This window comes from Hyaena hyaena, unplaced genomic scaffold (genome assembly GCF_003009895.1).
Source record: "Hyaena hyaena isolate Hyena2069 unplaced genomic scaffold, ASM300989v1 scaffold_153, whole genome shotgun sequence".
NCBI classification, from domain to species: domain Eukaryota; kingdom Metazoa; phylum Chordata; class Mammalia; order Carnivora; family Hyaenidae; genus Hyaena; species Hyaena hyaena.
The window spans coordinates 1,843,981-1,864,003 of record NW_024080785.1 but is presented as its reverse complement, the minus strand read 5'-3'; the positions used below and the strand labels follow the sequence as shown (position 1 = coordinate 1,864,003).

At 42.5% G+C, this 20,023-nt stretch overlaps 1 protein-coding gene across 6 annotated transcripts in view; it reads left to right on the top strand.

Annotated features, from left to right (window-relative positions):
• ELMO1 (engulfment and cell motility 1) overlaps positions 1–20,023 on the top strand; it is a 530,720-nt gene that overhangs the window by 506,570 nt on the left and 4,127 nt on the right. For all 6 annotated transcript variants that reach the window (XM_039239137.1, XM_039239138.1, XM_039239135.1 and 3 more), the window contains 2 exons: positions 7,077–7,159; positions 17,531–17,608. In XM_039239137.1, the coding sequence (XP_039095068.1) occupies positions 7,077–7,159; positions 17,531–17,608 (161 nt within the window). The remainder of the gene's footprint in view (positions 1–7,076; positions 7,160–17,530; positions 17,609–20,023) is intronic.

The window sequence follows — 20,023 nt, the reverse complement described above, 5'->3', positions numbered from 1 at the left end:
GCGGGACTCGAACCCACGAACCATGAGATCATGACCTAAGTGAAAGTCGGACGCTCAACCGACTAAGCCACCCAGGCGCGTAGGTTCCAGGTTCTTATACGGTATTAAGTGTGCAAATTAATCCAAGTATTGTAGAAACATTAAAATACTCAAGACTGATGCATTCATTTGGAAGAAAAATGAGATAAAATGAACATAACCTCAGAGGGTATCTCAGAGAAGTCAAAGAGTGGAGAAAGAATGAGGAAACAAATAAGAAACGCTTTTAAGTAGCCTTCAAAAGTCACACTGACCCTGCACAAGTCATCTTAGTGTGTCCCGGACCAAATCCTTAGTCCCAAGCCCCAAGGCCTTCCTTCTCCTCACCCCAGGGCCCATGGACGTCAGCTCTGGACTACCTCCCTTGCAAGCCATGGCCACCAATGGCAAAATGTAACCACAAGCAGGAAATTCCTGAAACATTCAGAATCTACACTGACATATAAGGGAGACAACCAGAATGTTCTCTTTTACTCCAGCTTAAAAATGGAACAGTCTAGACTTTGTAGAATCATTTAGCTCAGAAAACAAGCTAGTTTGCTTTCATAGGAGCAGCCCTTCCCTGACCCACAATATTGGGCCCCTTAGTGGAAGGTGGAAGAAATCTGAAGACTAAAACTATAGAGTCTGTGACAGTGTCTCTGCATTGGCAGCATCCAGGCCTCTGCCTGTAATGAGGACCCTCCCTTTAGGTCTCAGAAAGCCTTCTCCGTCCCACCATGGACAAGCTAGACCCGTGGTTCTCAGGGTGCAGTCCTGCCCTGTGAGCAACATTTCCGGAAAACTTACCAGAAATGCAGATTCTCTGACCTCATTCCCAGTCTTACTGAATCAGAAACTCTGAGGACAGGGACCAGCAACCTCTGTCTAAAACAGACTCTCCTGGCAGAATGAAAACTATGAGCTACACTCAGGATGAGAACTATGAGCTAAATACTGCCTGATACTCTGTGATGATTTCCCGAATTTGGCTTCACCAGGAGGTAAATATTTTAAAGGAACCAAAAAAAGTGATTTGATTGTGGGTTGCAAACTTTTACTTCTGGCAAAAAAAAAAAAAAAAAAGGTGGTAAGAAATAAAATCTAACTAAAATTTAATATCACATTCCTCTCGTTAAAGAAGGGGGGCTCTTGATCATGAAAAACAATAAGAAAGACCTGAAAGACCTAATCTTGGAATATAAGACAGTTCCTTCTCCTAAATTAAATCAGCTTTATTAAAAACTTGCAGCTGGGTCTTCATTTTCCTCTCTTTGCTATTAACTGGTGAAAACTTCCTGGCGAAACTTTGTTCATGAACTTGGAACTGTTCAGAGGCCAGGAATTTGTTGTTTTTTTGGGTTTTTTTTTTTTTAACGTTTATTTATTTTTGAGAGACAGAGAGACAGAGCGTGAACAGGGTAGGGCAGAGAGAGAGGGAGACATAGAATCCGAAGCAGGCTCCAGGCTCTGAGCTGTCAGCATAGAGCCCAATGTGGGGCTCGAACTCACAAATTGCAAGATCATGACCTGAGCCGAAGTTGGCCACTTAACCAACTGAGCCACCCAGGCACCCCCAGAGGCCAGCAATTTGGAATCACTGCTACAGTGGTAAAATGAAGACTTAGCAGTGACTATTGCCTAACGCAAACAGAAGTTTTTGGGGGGGTTTTATGTGTATGTATTTATTTTTGAAACGAGGAGAGAGAGAGAGAGAGTTAGGGAGGGACAAAGAGAGAAAAGGAGACAGAGAATCCCAAGTAGGCTCCACACTGTCAGCACAGAGCCCAACGTGGGGCTTGAACTCACAAACTGTGAGATCCTGACCTGAGCTGAAATCAAGAGTTGGGATGCTTGACCAACTGAGCCACCCAAGCACCCTGCAACCAGTTCTATACATATTCTCCCATAGTCTCATTCTTCACCTGACCATGAAATAGGGAAAGTGGTCTAGGCAAAACACACACACACACACACACACCCCATACTCGAACACACTCACACACTCGAACACACAGCTTGATTCATTGTTTTCCCACATGGGCCAATGAATCGGCTCTCCCACTCACTGGATATATTATTTATTCCCCTAGTTATAGGGATATAATCTACTTCTCAACCCACATATAGGCATTTGATTGACATTGTTTTCAGCTTTTATGTGCAGCACGCCCATTCTAGCTGTTTCTGTTGCTCAGGAAAGTGGTAGCCTTGCTCCTAGAGAAGGTCAAGGGGTGGACAGCTCCCGAACCTTGTAGGGGCAGTTCCTGGGCTTGCCTGCAAGCTGATGCCCCTCCCCCCAGCTCTACCAAGACCTGCACCCCCAAGAGCCCAGGGTAAAAGTAACCAGCTATAAACCAGGAGTGCCAATGCCAGAGAGAACCAGCTCGCTGGGGTGCTCCCAGAGGAGCAAGGCCAGAGCTGCAAATCTCTAAATGGTTTTTGGCAGTGGCCACAGAGTGCCACTGGTTCTGGGAAAGGGTTACAGTCGTCCGTTCTGACAATGGCTCCAAAACTCTAGTTGTCCCTTCCCTTCCCTTCGCAGCCTTTGAAATACAGTACTTCAGAGCTCAAAAGAGCTTCTCTATTAACAGTTTATCCGTTGCAAAATAAACCAGGAATGCATACTCGTAGGTGTATGCACGTAGGGGCACGCACGCGTGTGTGTGTGCGCGTTGGTGAGATTATATCTGTATGCGCATGTGAGCCAGGTAGGCGGTGTATTCACACAAATAAGTAAAATGAGCCTAGTATGTGCTTGAGATGTGAAGGCCCCAGCTTAGGAAACTAAAGTCTGCTGCCTTGGGCCTGGCACCTGGTTTGCATATAACTCCAATTCTGCATTCTGCCCATCGTCTTTAGAGCCCTTAGAAGTCATAAACCTCATTCCACTAGAAAAATGAAATGTTCCTTTAATTGACATCAAGTGCCTTGCTCTTGTCATGTACGATTGCCCTCTCTTGAGACCAAGGGGGAAATTGTCTTCCGCCCCTTGAGTTAATCAGTGCTGAATATTGAGATATTGATGAATCAAATAGTGTAATTGAATCTTCTTAACATAGAGAGTGCGAGTGAAGATTGAGGGCTTCCCCTTGGCTGCCTCCATCCCTGAAGGTTTAGGAAACCACTTCTCATATTACTTTTGTTTGGCAGGAGATATGACCCTACATCTCTCCCACCACCTTTACAAGCTTGTATCACCTCCACTAGACACTAGACTCCATTGCTTTCCAGCCGTGCCTCAGGCCCCTCAGTGCCTCCCTTTGAAAGAATCTAGGCCAGAGTGCCTCACTCCCACATCAAAGGGGCCAGGGAGGAGAAGGCTCACCCCCTCACACAAGTCAATTAAGCCTATTACAGAGGATGAGAGGAGCAGCTGAGACAGCAAAGCAGAGTGGCCAATTTGGGTCACTGAAGCACGGTGCATAATTCAGGTCCCTTGATCTATAGAGACAATTAACTTTGATTATTGATAATGAGAATAATTGCAAACAACATTTATTGAGTGCTTACTATAGGTCAGGCACCATGTTAAGAGCTCTACATGTTACCCTCTCACCAACCTGGAGAGGTAGGCATCATTGACCTTGTGTTACAGATAAGGAAATGAAGAACAGAACAGAGATCTGATTGCAACCATCCAATTCCAGGCTTTCCCCACTTCCCTGTACTGCCTCAATTAGAAGCCTACAATGATCCTGGCTCCGGCATTAGGACTTCATTCTTGGAGCAACTTTGTGACGTATACAATGCCATAGTTTCCACATTGCAGATGAGGAAGGTTGGGCTCCAAGAACTTAAGCCCAAAGTGGTACAGCCAGTAGGTGGATCTAGAATTCAAAGCCAGTCTGGTATCAAGGGCACAGCCCTTCCCACCACTCTGTGCTGCCAGGTTAGAGGTCAGATTCTTCACTGAACTGTACAGGGATAGGACCAGCTTGCCCCTCCTCTGCTTCTGTGGAGTTCGGTCTGCAGCAAGGCTCATGGCTTACTGGCTACTTCCAGAGGTGGTTTTTGCCTCAGTGTGGCTCCCAGTGGTGAAAGCTAAAACTATGTTGGTGGCCATGCTTACTTTTTCAATTGTATTTTTGTTTGGAATCATAATTACAGTTCCGCAGATATTAGCAATTCAGGAGTATCCTGGAATGTCTGAAGCAATAACCACATCTGGGGCTGTGTTCAGCATGATTTGAGGGTGCTGACAGCTTCCAAACATCGGGAGAAGTCATGACCAAGCAAGGCAGAGTAGACTAGAAGAAAAAACGGTCCCAACTCTGTCCTCCACTACCTATGTGACATTGTATAATTTATTTAATCTCTTGAAGCCTCAGTCTTCCCATTTGTAAAATGGTAGTATTGAATGAGATGGTCTCAATCCAACTCACACTGAGAAAAGGATTCAAAGAAATGAGGCCATGCCTCCAAATATTTAGAGCGGACTGTTAGGTGCCTGCAGGGACCTTTTGATTCTCATATCTCTGGGCACCATTTCTTTATGCTGCTCCCACATAAAAATGCCTAATGGAAACACTAGCCTGACTTTCAAGTAATCAGGAGCCCTCTCCTGCCTCCTAAGAGCATAGATTCAAGAGACATGAGTCTGATGCTGCTGATGGGAATAGAAAGGACATCATTCTAGCCCTTCTGATGCCTAATCTTCCAGTGCATCTAGAGACAGACTATGCAAAGAGCAACCTTTAAAAGCCATGCTGTATTTTTAGAATTTTGTGTTTCCTCTTAGCCATAATCCTGTGAGTAATATAGCAGCTTGTCTCCTTGACAGGGGACAATGCATATGAAAAACAGAATATGTACTGCCACAAGCACAGTGGAAAAGTGCCTTTTCTCCCCTGAAGCCTCCTCATTAGAGATTCTGAAGACATCTCCTGCTGTAGACCTTTGTGCTCCTCTTGTCCCGTTCCATATGATGGCTTTTCAAAGCCAAAGGGTAACTTAGTATTTATAGATTATAGAAACTCTTTCTAGTTCGTTGACCATGTTATATATTACACAATAAAGACTTTCTGCAAAGTACTTGTGACTCAAACTCCAGCCTTTTGACTTAGGATGTTAACTCTTTCACAAATTCACTTCAGTGGTGTATTTTCAACTGAAAAAGTAAACACAGAGTCAACCCAGCTTCCCAAAGTGCCCACATGTCCCCTCCTGGGGTAGTGGTTAGGCAACCAGATTGACCTCAGGGGAACAGAGCTGATTACTGGCTATAAAAAATGGATTTCAGAGGAGCTGAAGGCAGTGGTTGTGGTCAAAAATAGGTCCAGGAATTATAGAGACCATTGAAAAGACCATTGGAAGATGCCAATTCAAAGGGGCCAAACCAGAGGCAGGAAAAGCATCCAAGGTAAAGGATTCTGCCAGTCAAGATAGGCTGTATTCTGCATTATCCTGAAGAACAAATGACCCCCAGATCACAATGGCTTATGATGCTAAGAGTGTATTTCTCACCTATGTTACATAACTGACATGGCGTGTGAAAGGGCTACCCCGCACAGTCACTCAGGGTCATAGGACAGTGACTGCTTTGCCCTCCCATAGCTGCGCCATCTGGATGGAAGATGTGGCTTGTTCAGTTTCTAAAGAGATGCTGGTGGACAGTGACTTTTTACTGCCTCTGTCTAGAAGAGACTTGCATGCCATTGCCTCTCACATTTCACTGGCCAGACCTAATCATATGGCCCCACCTAACAGCAAAGGCTGCTGGGAAGTGTAATCTTCCATATATACATCCAGAAAGGGAGGAAAGCCTGATATTGCTCAGCACAAGTAATGTCTGCCGAAAGGATCTAGAATCAGGACTGGAGACGAAGGAGCAAACACAGTGGGACAGATAGCAGGAAGTATGTGCACAGATTTCTGGAAGAGTTGATCACAACCCCACTTTTCTCTAGGGCTAAAGAAAGCTCTTGGGAGTATCAGCAGGTTTGAGCAAAGTCTTAGCAATTTCAGGGTATCTCAAAAATGTGAGCTTTTTAAAAGGCCTTCCTGTTGTATCATTTTGATATTCTATATATTTCATAATTTCATCTTTGTCTAAATCTCTCCCCTACAACCCAATTTCCCAGTAAAAGTATGTGAGCTTTAATTACAAAATTTCTCATCATCTTCTCCACTAAGGGAGTCTAAGGCATTGATTACTTGAAGTCTCTGCAGATCCTAAGTGGTCCCCTAGATTCACAGTCCCTTGTGGGACTCAACGATTAGGGATTGGAGAGGGACAGGTGACTTCAGCTTTCTAAAGTACGGCTGCAAACCATCCTCCTGCCTTCCCTCTCTCAGATGATCTTGACAAAAGTTTGAAATGCACAAACCAAACCGGCCTTTTATCTTCCTCCAAGTCCAGAGTAAGACATGAGATAACATCATTTTATCTAACCGCATTATTCTCAGGATCTCCAAGATAAATACCAGCTACCATTTCCCTTTCAGAAAGGAATGTTCCCTTTATTTAACTGAGTTTACTTCTGTTGTCTGTAAAACGGATTAAAAAAAAAAACCTGTCTCCCAGAGTTGTGAGAATTAATGAGGTGGTAGAGAATGAGGATTTGGAGAGAGACTCTTCAGATTCAGATCAATTTTTTTGTGGTAAGGCTGCTTCTCATTATCCAAAACTCAGAAGCTAATAGCTTCTGAGAAGCAAAGCACTTGGCATTGAGCCTAGCAATAGGGGTCTTCCCTAATATCAGTATTAGTACCATCGGTGTTATTATTACTATTACTGCTGATTCTACTACCATCCCTTTAACACGACTATGATAGCTCTTCCTAGGTATTTGTTTTACAAATTCTTCTTGTGAACATAGACTTTTCCTCCCCAGGGATCCTTTTCAGCAGAAAATAAGAATCTATTTTAGTTTCTGGCCCTGGGACCCTGCCTGACTTCTCTTTCTCTTTTTACCTCTTTTTTTTTTTTCCTCTTTCTGCGGTGGTTTCTTGGAATGACAACTGTGCTCGCCGACTCACAGCTTGCTCCTGCCTATTTATTGACATCTCAGCTTTCACATGGTGTAGTTACTTTCATTTTCTCTTATGAATTGCAGTGCCGGTGGCAGATATCAAAGCGGTGGTGACGGGGAAGGACTGTCCTCATATGAAAGAGAAAGGTGCCCTTAAACAAAACAAGGTATGATTCCCAAATTATTGCAAATAGTTCTGTCTCCACAGTGCAGTCAGCGACTGCGGTGGGCCCAGCCCTGCCTTAGTAGCAACGCGTGTGTGCATATGTGCATGTTTGTGTGCGCATGCGCGTGCTATTGCACATCACTTATTCAGCCTTCTTTTTTCCTTTCCTAATGCTTTTACATCTCTTAGTCTTATACTTTCATTGATCAATTTCTTTCTTTCCTCATGCTCTCTTTTTTATTATTATTTGAATCCAAGTTAGTTAACATATGGTGTAATAATGATTGCAGGAATAGAATTTGGTGATTCATCACTCACATACAACACCCAGTGCTCATCCCAACAAGTGCCCTCCCGAATGCCCATCACCCATTCGTCCCATACCCCCACCCACCACCTCTCCAGAAACTCCCAGTTTGTTCTCTGTATTTAAGAGTCTCTTACGATTTGCCTCCCTCTCTGTTTTTAATCTTATTTTTGCTTCCCTTCCCCTGTGTTCATCTGTTTTGTTTCTTAAATTTCACATATAAGTGAAATCATTTGCTATTTGTCTTTCTCGGACTGACTTATTTCACTTAGCGTAATACACTCTACTTCCATCCATGTTGTTGCAGATGGCAAGATTTCATTCTTTTTCATCACCGAGTAACATACCATTGTGGTGTGTGTGTGTGTGTGTGTGTGTGTGTGTGTGTGTGTGTGTTGTATCCGTTGATCAGTTAATGGATTTTTTTAATCTATTCATCAGTTAGTGGATATTTGGCTCTTTCCATAATTTGGCTATTGTTGATAGTACTGCTATAAACATTGAGGTGCATATGCCCCTTCGAATCAACAGTCCTGTATCCTTTGAATAAATACCTAGCACTGCAATTGCTGGGTCATAGGGTAGTTCTATTTTTAATTTTTTGAGGGATCTCATCACTTCGAATCCCCACCACCTCTTCCATTCTCTCACTTCCTGTTCCATTCCAACCCTAGGAATTGTCTCCTTATTGTTGTCACCCAGCCCTCTCTCAGGCTTTCTCCACTCATCCCCATCCAATCTCAGGGCCTCTCCTAACTTCTCATTTATGCTTATGTTCTCCCTTCCCTGACCACCCCACCGCCCCCCCAGTCTCTTTCCTTTTCTCCTGCCATCCTTACCTTCTTAGTATCCTGTTTGGAGTCTCTATGAAGCCTGGGAGAGGCTGAGACCAGACAATTCGAAATGTTTTAGAAAACTTAAGGGCCTGATAGCCTTCACCGTTATGGAAAGTACTGTGAAATAATTCAAACCCATCGTAAAGGAGAAAATTTCCCAGAGGTGAATACTGCGTAAATCCCCTCACGTCACAGTATTTTCCACCCTTCCCTCCTAGTTTACCAACCAACTGTTCATCATAAGAGCCCATGTTCTATACAAGAGGGCATGGGGAGGAGGCATTATCTTAAAAGATCAAAGAATTTCCTTTGCCCCCGGTTTGGAAGTATTTGCCCTTGGAAGGGCCATCAGGGAGCCAGTTATTTGTTTCTCCCTCTCATCATCTTGTGGTACATAGTACCCATCCATGAACAAAATTATTCAGATTGATCCAGGTGCTCCAGCCACCTTGGTACCAAAAATACCACACCAATTAATAGGTGTCTCCTTTATTGTCCATGTCAGTATCTAAGAGGAGTACAAAGCTTATACACATCTCCTTCTCAATCAGGGTTAAAGTGAATAATCTCTGCTTTGTAATTTCAAATGTTGTAAGATAAAGGGGAACCCAGGTCTGCAGAGCATGACCCTATCTATGGTTAAGGAAGAACCAAAGTACTGTGAAAGTACTATATAGGAAGATAAAGGGGAGAAGATACAGCAGAGAAGGACGATGGCAAGATCATTGTTTCTCAAGTTACATAAGTATTACTCACGTCAACTCTGTGAATCCCTTCTTTGTCAAGCCTGTCACAGCACCATCTTGCAGTTCACGTGACTGACAAGCATATTGACACACGGGCATATGCCTAAGAGTCTGTGGGCCACCCGTTATACCGCATTTTTCTCCTCTTCGTGATATGGGGAAACAGGGACTGTATCTCTCATCAGATTTCAGAGGAACATCCTTAACTATACCAGCAAGTTAACTATACCAGCCTTCCTGGTCTGCCTCCTCTACCACCTGATATGCAGAACACAGTCTCAAGGAGCACTGGCTCTGCTCAGTCCCATGGTTATGTAACACATGGAGCTGAGCAGGAAACAGTGTAGGGAAACTGACAGCAACAAGAGTTTATAACCCAGAGAAGACCAGGAGGAGGGCGCCTGGGTGGCTTAGTCGGTTAAGCGTCCGACTTTCGCTTAGGTCATGATCTCGCGGTTTGTGGGTTCTAGCCCCGCGTCGGGCTCTGTGCTGACTGCCAGCTCAGAGCCTGGAGCCTGTTTCAGTCTTTGACTCCCTCTCTCTCTGACCCTCCCCTGTTCACGCTGTCTCTCTCTCTCTCTCTCTCTCCTAGAAATAAATAAAACATTTAAAAAAAAAAAAAGAGAGAGAAGACCAGGAAGGGTGTAGTTGGTAGCAAAACAGATTGCCAGGACTCATGGACTAGAGACAATTCTATAAAATATGTGTGGAGAGACTGGTTTCAGTCTCAACATGTAAAGTGCTTGGGAATTTTCACTCCTATCCTTATAGTAAGAAGAAATTGAATCAAGTGCAAATCCATTATTTTCTTGGACCTACCAGAGAACTGAGGTTGCAGAGCAAACCACCTTCTGAAATCTGGGGAGTCCGGTATATCCAAAGAGTCACAGCCTGATCTGCTCACCTGGAGCAGAATCCACTGGTGCTATAAATTGTAGGATCAGTTAAGCAACACTTCTGATTAATTGCTGTAAGCTGAGTGTGAACTAGTGTGAGAGGGAGGAACTTAGGATTTTAGTCTTCTGGGGTCATGCTTTACCTCCAGGAACACTAGAGATTCTCACAGAGAAGACTGAGAAGGACGACCCCTCGTGTCTCTAGTAGGGGAAAGGGAAGAGTCATCATGAAATATGCCAGATGTTTCTTCATAACAAAGCCTTGTCCTCCAAACCTTTTTCCTATCTAGGGGAAGACAGTTTCTCCCATTTCCCCCCATTTTAGGCTTTCTGCCTCAATTGTAAAGTTGGGGGTAGGGGACACATAGTCAACAGCATCACAGCCTCAAGGAAACTGATAGAAAACTCTGCTGCCAAGAAAAAGGGGAGGGGTATGAGGGGAAAGGGAAGGCTATGCCACTTGAGAAAGTGACAGCCACAAGATATAGAGCCTCTAAAAGATGAAGACTTAAGTGGGAAATTATAGAACACCGTCCCTCACCCATATCCTACCACCACACTAATAAGACTCCAAGATAATAATGTTGGATCAGGGCTGAAAAGATCTGCAAGACATAAACTCTCTCTGAAGACGAGTACTTAGGGAAGCCCAAGTCAGCAGAGAAGACAAAAACAGGAGCACTAGAGGAATTTGAAGGCTCTGGCACTTAGAACTATAGCAAGCATTAAACATATCCCAATTCCTTGCCAGATTAGCATAAATCATCACTCTAAAGTTCTGTGTATCTCACTTCCTATTGCCTGACACAACATGCCCAGATCTCACCAAAAACCTACAGGCACGCCACCAAAAAAAACAAAAGAAAACAAAACAAACAAACCAGCCTGAAGAAACAAAGCAATCATCAGAACCCGACTCCATTACAACACAGATGCTGGAAGTATCAGAAAGAATTTGAAAATAACTAGGTTGGGGGCACCTGGGTGGCTCAGTTGGTTAAGCATCCAACTTCAGCTCAGGTCATGATCTCACAGTTCATGAGTTTGAGCCCCATGTTGGGCTCTGTGCTGACAGCTCAGAGCCTGAGCATGTTTCAGAGTCTGTTTCTCCCTCTCTCTCTCTCTCACTGCCCCTCCCCCACTCATGTTCTGTGTCTCCTCTCAAAAATAAATAAACATTAAAAACTTTTAAAATAACTAGGTTACAAGTGCCATAGGCTCTAATGGAAAAAGGAGACAACCTGAAAAAAACAGATGGGTAATTTAAGCAAAGAGATGGAAACTCTAGAAATGAATCAAAAGGAAAGGCTATCAATAAAAACACTGTAATGGAAGTGATGAATGCTTCTAATGGGTTTATCAATAGACTTGACGTTGCCAAGGAAATGATTAGTGGCTTAAAGATGAGTCAACAGAAACTTCTAACCTGAAACATAAAGAGGAAAAAAAAAAGAAAACATTAAAAGCCCAAAGAACTGAGAGACAATTGGAAAAGGTATAACATATGTATAATTAGAATACCAGAAGGAAAAGAATGGAGCAAAAGAAATATTTAAGCAAGAATGTCTAAAGCAATCCAAAATTAATGACAGACACAACACCACAAATCCAGGAAGTTTAGAGGACACTAAGCAGGATAAATACTCAAAAACAAAAACAAAAACCATTAGGCATAGCATATACCAACTTCAAAAACCAAAGACAAGGAACTGAAAGGAGAAATCCACAAATCCATGATTATATGGGGATTTCAACACCCCTTTATCAGTAACTGATAGGTGAAGCAGACAGAAAATCAGGAAAGATATTGATGACTAGAAGAGCACTATCAGTCAACTTGATCTAATTAACATTAGTAGAAAATCCATCTGACAACAGCAGAATACACATTCGTCTCTAACTCACAAGAGACATTTCACCAAGATAGACCACATTCTGGTCCATGAAAGATATCCTAAACAAATTTAAAAGAATAACAGTTATACAGAATATGTTCTCAGGCCAGAGTGGAATTAAGCTAGAAATCAGTAACAGAAAGATAGCTGTGAAATCTCCCCAAATATTTGGAAATTTAAGAACACACTTCTAAGTAATGCATAGTTCAAATAAATCTCAAGGGAAATTACAAAATAAACTGAATAGAATGAAAATAACTTATCGAAATGTGTGGGATGCAGCAAAAGCAGTGCTTAGAGGGAAACTTATAACATTAAATGCATATGTATTAGAAAAGAAGTTAAGATTTAAAATCAATAAAGTTTCTACCTTAGAAAACTGGAGAAAATCCATTTAAGCCTAAAACAGAGGAAAAGAAATAATTAATATCAATGAAACAATCAATGAAACAATGAAACAAAAAACAGGAAAACAGTAGAGAAAATCAAGAAAGGCAAGACTTGGTTTTTAGAAGAGATTAATAAAATTTATAAACTTCCAGCCTAACTAACCAAGAAAAAAGAAGAGAAGACACAAGTTACCAATGTCAAAACAGGTGTGGGGATGATTATCTCATTTGAGCATATGATATGTGTGGGCGGATGTGGCCTTCCTGTGTCAGACTCCTCTCCTCTTAGAGGAGATGGATGGATGGATGGATGGATGGATGGATGGATGGATGGATGGATAAATGGGGCCCAGTGCTATAAACACATAGATAAGCTAGCCAGTGGAGGCTATTTCCTGGTATTCACAGGTCTAGATGTTCTGGTCCCCACCAGCTATTCCAGGCTACCATGAGGGCTGCGACAGGCAGTATGTCTGCCAGCCTGGCTGTTTCATTGCATACACATGAAAATTGTTTGTCTTGTAACATCTATAGTGTTCATACGCCCGGTTCATCAGGTAAAACATCAAAGGCAAAGAGGAAAGCCATGGGTTCTAAGAATTTCCTTCCTCAATCCCACGCACCCATACCCCTTCTCCTGGTACTCCACAGGGCTGTTACTCCCCATCTCTGGGACTTCTGGTAGAAAAGGGGAGATCTCTCAGGAAAGCTGACCAAAATGTGTCCATAAGAGGTCTGTCAGTACATGGTAGGGGAAGTAACCAATGTATATTGCTGGCTCCTCAGTTTTTCCAACTAGAGGGTAGGTTCTGACATTTCATGCCATGGGACTTTTGGTTAGCTTAATTGCTCAGCAAGGCAAACAGAGACATTAGGACCCATAAGGGAGACACTTGGTTAATAGCAATCTATTGGTAACTGACAGGACTTCTCACTCATTCAGCATCTGAAATGACAGGCACTGTCTAAGATCCTGAGAATGGAAAAGGGAAAGGAATCAATTGTTTTCCTGAAGGCACAGGCATTTGTTCCTAGTCATTCACTCAGTCAGCATTGGGTACCAGATAAGATGAGCTCTGAGCCTAAGTAGTGAACATAATCACTAGAAGGAAGATCTGACCAGATTTCACTGATATGGATAGGACTATCCTTGACATAGCAGAAGCTTCCATCTCACCACGTCCTAGAATCCAGCTTTTATTTTTCCAATGTGATTCATGAACCTGAAGTAAGAAGCAGATTATACTAGAAGCTGATGTTCTAGCATCAGCTTGAAAACCCTGGTATTAACCCAAAAGCCCTTTACTGAGATTTATGTCATTCATAATTTATACTCATATGACATTGAGTATCTTCCTTGTACCATGCCAGTGCCAGGAGCTAGGAATAAAAGATAAACACAACCAGCCCCTGGCCTTGGGTATCTAGTAGATATAAAATTTATGTGCCAACATGCAATTATAATCCTATATTGTCTATGTCCCAGAACCTTTAAATATAGGGAGAGCAGGGGAGATTTGAAAAAGCCTCCCGCAGGAAATGGTATCTGAGCTGAGTTTTTAAAAGGAATTGTTCAGGGGGAGAAGCAAGAGGAAGACTTTCTAGGAGGAGGAGAGAGTGTGTGTAAAGGCACAGGGGCTTTCCAATATATGAAAGAATATCCTCGAATTGAGAAATGTTGATTTTAGAGTATAGGATTGATAGAGACAGAGAGGTGAAAATGAGTTGGAGAACTATTGGCTGATAATGCCGAGATAGATTGGGGCCAGAAAGTTACAGCTGCCTGAAGAAGGCAGTATCCTCTATTATTATGTACTACATGAATGAGTAATTTTTGCCTTCTAAAATAGAAACTCAGACTGATAGATATATAGATGAGCAACAGTGTGTTATAGCTTTGAAATCTACTGCTATGCCTATGGCCATTTTTAGTGCACACACACATGCCAAGTTATAGCCTATGTCTTTAATCAAAATGCTTTGCCCTCAGGACGATCTGGATACATGGTGGAGAACCAACATAGTTCAAGTGAATGCTGGGGAAAATGGCCGAATGAGGCACCTCACCCCAAAACAATAAAAGGAATGGCAGCCAACACTGTATACTGAAAATATGTTGTATAAAACTCTACTCTTGTGTTCAGCCAGTCCATCATTTGACCCCTGGAACATAGCAATCCCCAATACAAGGTACCATCCACGCCCAGAATTTCTCTGACCCTCCGGTGACCCAGCATGCCTTGTCACTGGTCTCAGGCCCCAAGAGTTGAGGATGGGGTCAGAGACCCCAGGACATGGGTTGGGGGTATCTTCAGTTTCTCCTTCCTCCCACATCCCCAGAACTCTCCCATCCCAGGCCTTCCTTCACATGCCGAGAGACATGAATTAATGAAAGAGAGGATGAAAATAAGGAGCTCCTGAACATAATTTTTCCCTGAATTAAATCCAGAGGGAATAAAAGACCTTAGGTTGTAAATAGCAAAGCCCCAGAACATCAGATGTCAGTGCTGTGGAGTGTGATGAAACCCCTGAGGGGGACACTCCCCCGATCCAGGACCGCTACTCCACCACCTCCTGGCACCTCTCTCCCTCACAGACAGTTTGGACAGGTGGCAGCTTCGGGAGTGTTAGTCCGAGAGGTGTCGTCACTCCCAGCTCTGTAGCCTCTGTGCTTGAAGTGCTGAAGGCTGACCTCCACCAATGACTCAATGACAACAAGCCAGAGACGTCAATAAAACTCATTATAAGCAATAGCAGCCTTTAATGCAGTCATGTGGTTCAGAGAATTAATTCCTCTCCCCCCCGCCCCCGCACTAGGCAGCTTTGGTGAAGTGAAAGTGGGGATTGACATCCTCACGAATTTCCCATTTCCTGCCTGTGTTTATCAGGAATCTAGGTCATGACAGCTCCGTTCATTCACTCACGTCCTCACTGGTTTATGCCTTAGGAGGGCAGAGCCCAAAGTTTGCAGGCCCCCTCCTTCCTCTTCGTTCTCTGTGCCTCTGCAGAAGAGATAGTGTCACAAAGACAACCACACTGACACTCTGGCCTCAAGTGACTTTAGCACCTAGTCAAGCGGCTGCATCTGGGCTCTGGTGGTGTTCACACTAGCTGTCATTAGCAAGGGGATGATTCACGTGACTGCCCTAAGCAGAGGACCAGTTGTCCAGCATCAGCCCAGAAATCCGTTTGTGAATTTCACCTTTTTCCAGAGTGTTTTCCTAATGAATAACACTCAGATTAGTATGAAATCATTTATATCAATGTTCCTAATCTAAGAACAATTTTTTTATGAATTTATGAGATCTGAGCTTATATTTTGTTGAGAAAAAAAGTTTTGAGTTTTTTTGAAAGAAAAAGTAATCCCAGCACCTAACATAATGATTTTCATTTCATATGATTCGCCTCCAGTCTCTGGCCACTGGTAGACATTATTCATTATTGTGAGCGGTATGTAAATAACATTCATTCCTCTTGCTTTTTGTCACATCAGATCAGTTCTTCATAATCATCGTACTGAATGGCTGGCTGAATGTACTTCTCTGCTCATTTGTGATTTCTTTACTGGTTTACCCAAAGCGGGGAGGATGTTTATTTGCTTCTCAAAGTATATTCTTATAGGTAATAATGTATACAGCTTTGCTTGGTTTTGAGTTTTTTAGGAATAGTCCCAGGAATGAGATCCCTGGTTCTTGATATAGATTGCCTGACTTTTTTTTTTTTTTTAAGATAACACCAATTTACAATATTACTAGTAGGGCTCATAGCAAACTGAAAGACCCAAGAGAGGATGCCAAACTTAGTGGAAAAATTTTTTTTGTTTGTTTTAGTGAGCTTTCTTTTTTTTTTTTTTTCTTTTTTAAGATTATTGATCATCACTGGGCAGATCTGAATGGAGGCCTGAGGAAGAACAAAGGAAAACGGGGACAGGGTGGTTTTACAGAATAGTTCCCATTCTTGACTTGGCATCCCTTCCTATGCTTGCTCCTACTTCGGGTAGGGTGAGGAGGCTGAAAGAGTGTGAGATACTGGTAGATCGGTGCTCAGAACAAGAGCTGCTCCCCCTTCATGAGGGAACAGCTGGAGGTGAGTTAGAGACAAATGAACCTCATGAGAGCCCAAATAGCCGGATGGTTGCCTTTGTCAGGGAAGGCATCCAGTTAACGTTAGGCCTTCAGAGTTCACTTGGCAAGAACTCTTTAACCCATTTGAAATTCTGAAATCTGGTGGCATTGACCTCATCTAGACATATGAGGTCCATTTCTTTCTGGGGCATTCTCGTTGTGTGTGACTAGGCAAAGGCAAATCCTCTGACAGATGTTAGGCAGAGAACGATGTGAAAAGATCGGCCCTCCTAAGAAATTATGCAATATCTGTGTGTTATAACAATGTCGAGCACCAATGTGGATACACTTGGCCCTTCCCCTCCAGATTAGGAGCTGGTAGTGTCGAGATGTGCCATGACTCTCATCTTCTAAAGGTTGTATCTGCTGACTGCTCAAACCAATAGAATAATCATTGTACCCAATACTGTGCAGCACATATAATTTGAGACATACATACATATTAAACATGACACTGAGTGTCTCAGCCAAGGTCATATAGCTACAATGAATGGCCATGTTGCTTAGTCCTTGGCGCTGACTTATAGCTGGCACTCAACAGGCGCTCACCAATGAATGAACCCAGGTATTCTGACATTGGGCCCTTGCTTCTCCTCTGTACTCTGCAGCCTCTTTGGATAAAATTTAAGTTTTGTGTAGCCTTTGCTCTACAGTAGTTCAAAGATCAAAGGACCTAAAGATAATGAGTTCACCCACAAGCCTCATTGGCTCCCATGTAACTTTCATGTTTTAGGAAGTTCAGACCCACATGGATGGGGGTAATCAAAGATAGAGCAGATTAAGCCTCCCCTTAATCTGCTGATTGGGGAAGAATTTACTGTTTCTCAAGGTCTCCCTGGAGCTGGAAGGGAGATGCTGAAGAAAGAAGAGTCGCATGGCTTTGTAGTTGCATGGCTTGGGACAGTCATCTAACTTCTCCAAGCTCCTTCCCCGAAAGAAAAATGATCACACTTGTGCGAGGACTGTCTTGAGAATTAAATGAGATGGTTCAAGCACAGTTCCCCTGAGTAGAAGCAAAGTGTTGTTAACCTTGAAAAAAAAGACGCTTCTTCTGCCATCAGCTTCACTGACAAGCCCCTCTTGTCTGGGTTTACTCCATGTTCAATCCACAACCATTTGTAACTGTGGGACGAATGTGCCCATTTTCCTTAATGTGGTGTTTCCTCTCATCCCTTGCAGGAGGTGCTTGAACTTGCTTTCTCGATCTTGTATGACTCAAACTGCCAGCTGAACTTCATAGCTCCTGACAAGCACGAGGTAAGGGTCTCAGTGGGGTTCATTTGTGAGAGAATGTCACATTTTCTCTAGAAGAGCAAGCAAGAAAGAAATACTGGAAAGAAATTGCATTTTAAAAAATGCCTGCCTAAGAAAAATCAGGAACAAAGGAACATCTTGTTGATCTGGAATAGAATGGAGACTTCTTTAAAAACTGCTCGTCGTAACCAATCCAACCTCTTACTAGCTTGACCAATAGTTCCTGGTAAGGAGAAAGACAGTACAAATGCTTCAGGCTCAGCAAGGACATCAATTTGGAAGAAGACTCAGCCCCGGTCAAGCTTTGGTTTTCATTGAGTATTTAATTTAGTCAGGGTCTTCCCAAGATAAATGTGTCTCTCTTCTTTAAAACATTTGACGAAGTAGGTTTTCTACCATGTTTCTTTAAGTTATTTTAAGACGTTTAGGGCTGTCTCTGCTGTTGGAATTTTATTTTTGAGATGATTTTATTCCTTTTTGACATCTTGTTATATGTATAATTTGTTTCTCTTCTTGAAGCACGCTGTCAGCTATATTTAAAATATTTAGCATAGATCTAGGAAAATGTATTTGTAAGGTGAAATAACAGCTATGGTTGATTTAACTTGTTCTTTTGTAAACCAGAGCCCAATATTATGTTTGAAATTCTTATTTTTAGATGATACCATTCAAATTTTTGTTTTACATGCAGTTGCATAAACAGCTTTTAGAAAGGAAGGGAACATTTTAGTAGAATCTGACTTTTGTTTCCCATTTCCCCTAGGAGACTCTGCTCATTTAGAAGTTATTCAGTATCTGGTTTTCACTGGTTTAAAGCTTTTGCATAAAATTGTACATCCCAAAGAGAGAGGAGAGATTAGATGCAAATCCTGCATTTAGAATGGTGCTTAAATGTAATTCTGTGTTACTTGACATTTAGTTTGCAAAAGGGTATGACTTTGTCTTCATTTTTCTGAAAATAGATACTGTATCCTACCATTTCTCTTCTTCAACAAAATTGCGGTTATATACAGGCCACCATATTTAAGACGTATACTGCTTATACGTAGTAGTAGAGAAAACCCCCTTTAAAATGTAGAACTGTGGATGTTATTTAAAGCAATGCAAGGCTGTTTTCTCCAGTTTGCGTTAATTCCAGATAAGGATAAATGTTCTGGACTGCCAATTTTTTTTTTTTATTTGTAACTGCCACTTTTTATTGACATAGTGAGGAGAAAAACACCATACACTTGTGAACACTTTTAGTGTCTTCAGGTATCTTTCATATGTATTACCTCATTTTATTTGCTAACTCGGTCGATAAAATAGAATGTTCTATTACAGGCATCTTCATTTATCAAATAAGGAGAGTGGCCTCCCAAAATCAAATACCTCCTCATTAGTAAACATGATAGTAATTACAACCAGCCTGGGTTGCTCTGTGCCAAGCACCATTCAGCATCCCGAGTACTTCCCCTCACCTAATCTTCACATACCTCTGAAAGAAACAAACCATGACTATGCCCATTTGATAAAGGAGGGAAATGAATCACAAAGAGGTTACCCCCATTCACACCCAGTTGCTCCCTCCAGATTCCTATCAAGGCAAGTCCAATTACATTGTGTATTTGCAAATATTCCTGTGTGCAGCTCTAAAAATAGCACCTACTTGGAAACCTAATGACAATACCATCCTTACACCTGATTTTTTTTTTAACATTTTGATGCTACCATCTGTAGTCAGTTTTCAGATTCCTCCACTTGTCTCGTGTTGTGTGTGTGTGTGTGTGTGTGTATGTGTTTCTTTTATACTTTGTTCAGACCAGAATCCAAATAAGGTCCATGCACAGGAATTGGTTAACTCGTTTCTTCAGTTTCCTTGAATCTGTAGGTTCCTCTCTTTCTCTCTATCTCCCTCTCTTATGAGCATCTGCTTGTGCTTTCCTTCCCCCCTGCAATTTATTCATTGAAAAAAACAAGTCATCTGTCTGGTGGCCTTGCTGAGAGTCTAGATTTTGTTTATTATGTGTATTAGTTTGCTGCGGCCACTGTTGCAACAAATTATCACAAATTTCGTGGCTTCAAACAACCTGTATGTATTACCTCACAATTCTGGAGGTCAGAAGATGCAGGTCTTTGGGGGCTAAAGTCAGAGTACTGGCAGGACTGCATTCCTTTCTGGAGGGTCTAGGGGAAAATCTGTTTCCTTGCCCTTTCCACCTTCGGAGACCATCGGCATTCCTTAGCCATGGCCTCCATTCGTCAATGGAGGTCAAGTCTCCACAGCACCTCATTCCGACCTCCCCTCCTCTATAGTCAAAACTCCCTTTCTCTCCCTTCTCTCACTCACTCCTACTGTTTCCCTCTTTCACTGTTAAGGACCCTTGTGATTACATCAGGCCCACCTGGACAATCCCAGATGCCCTTCCTACTTGAAGG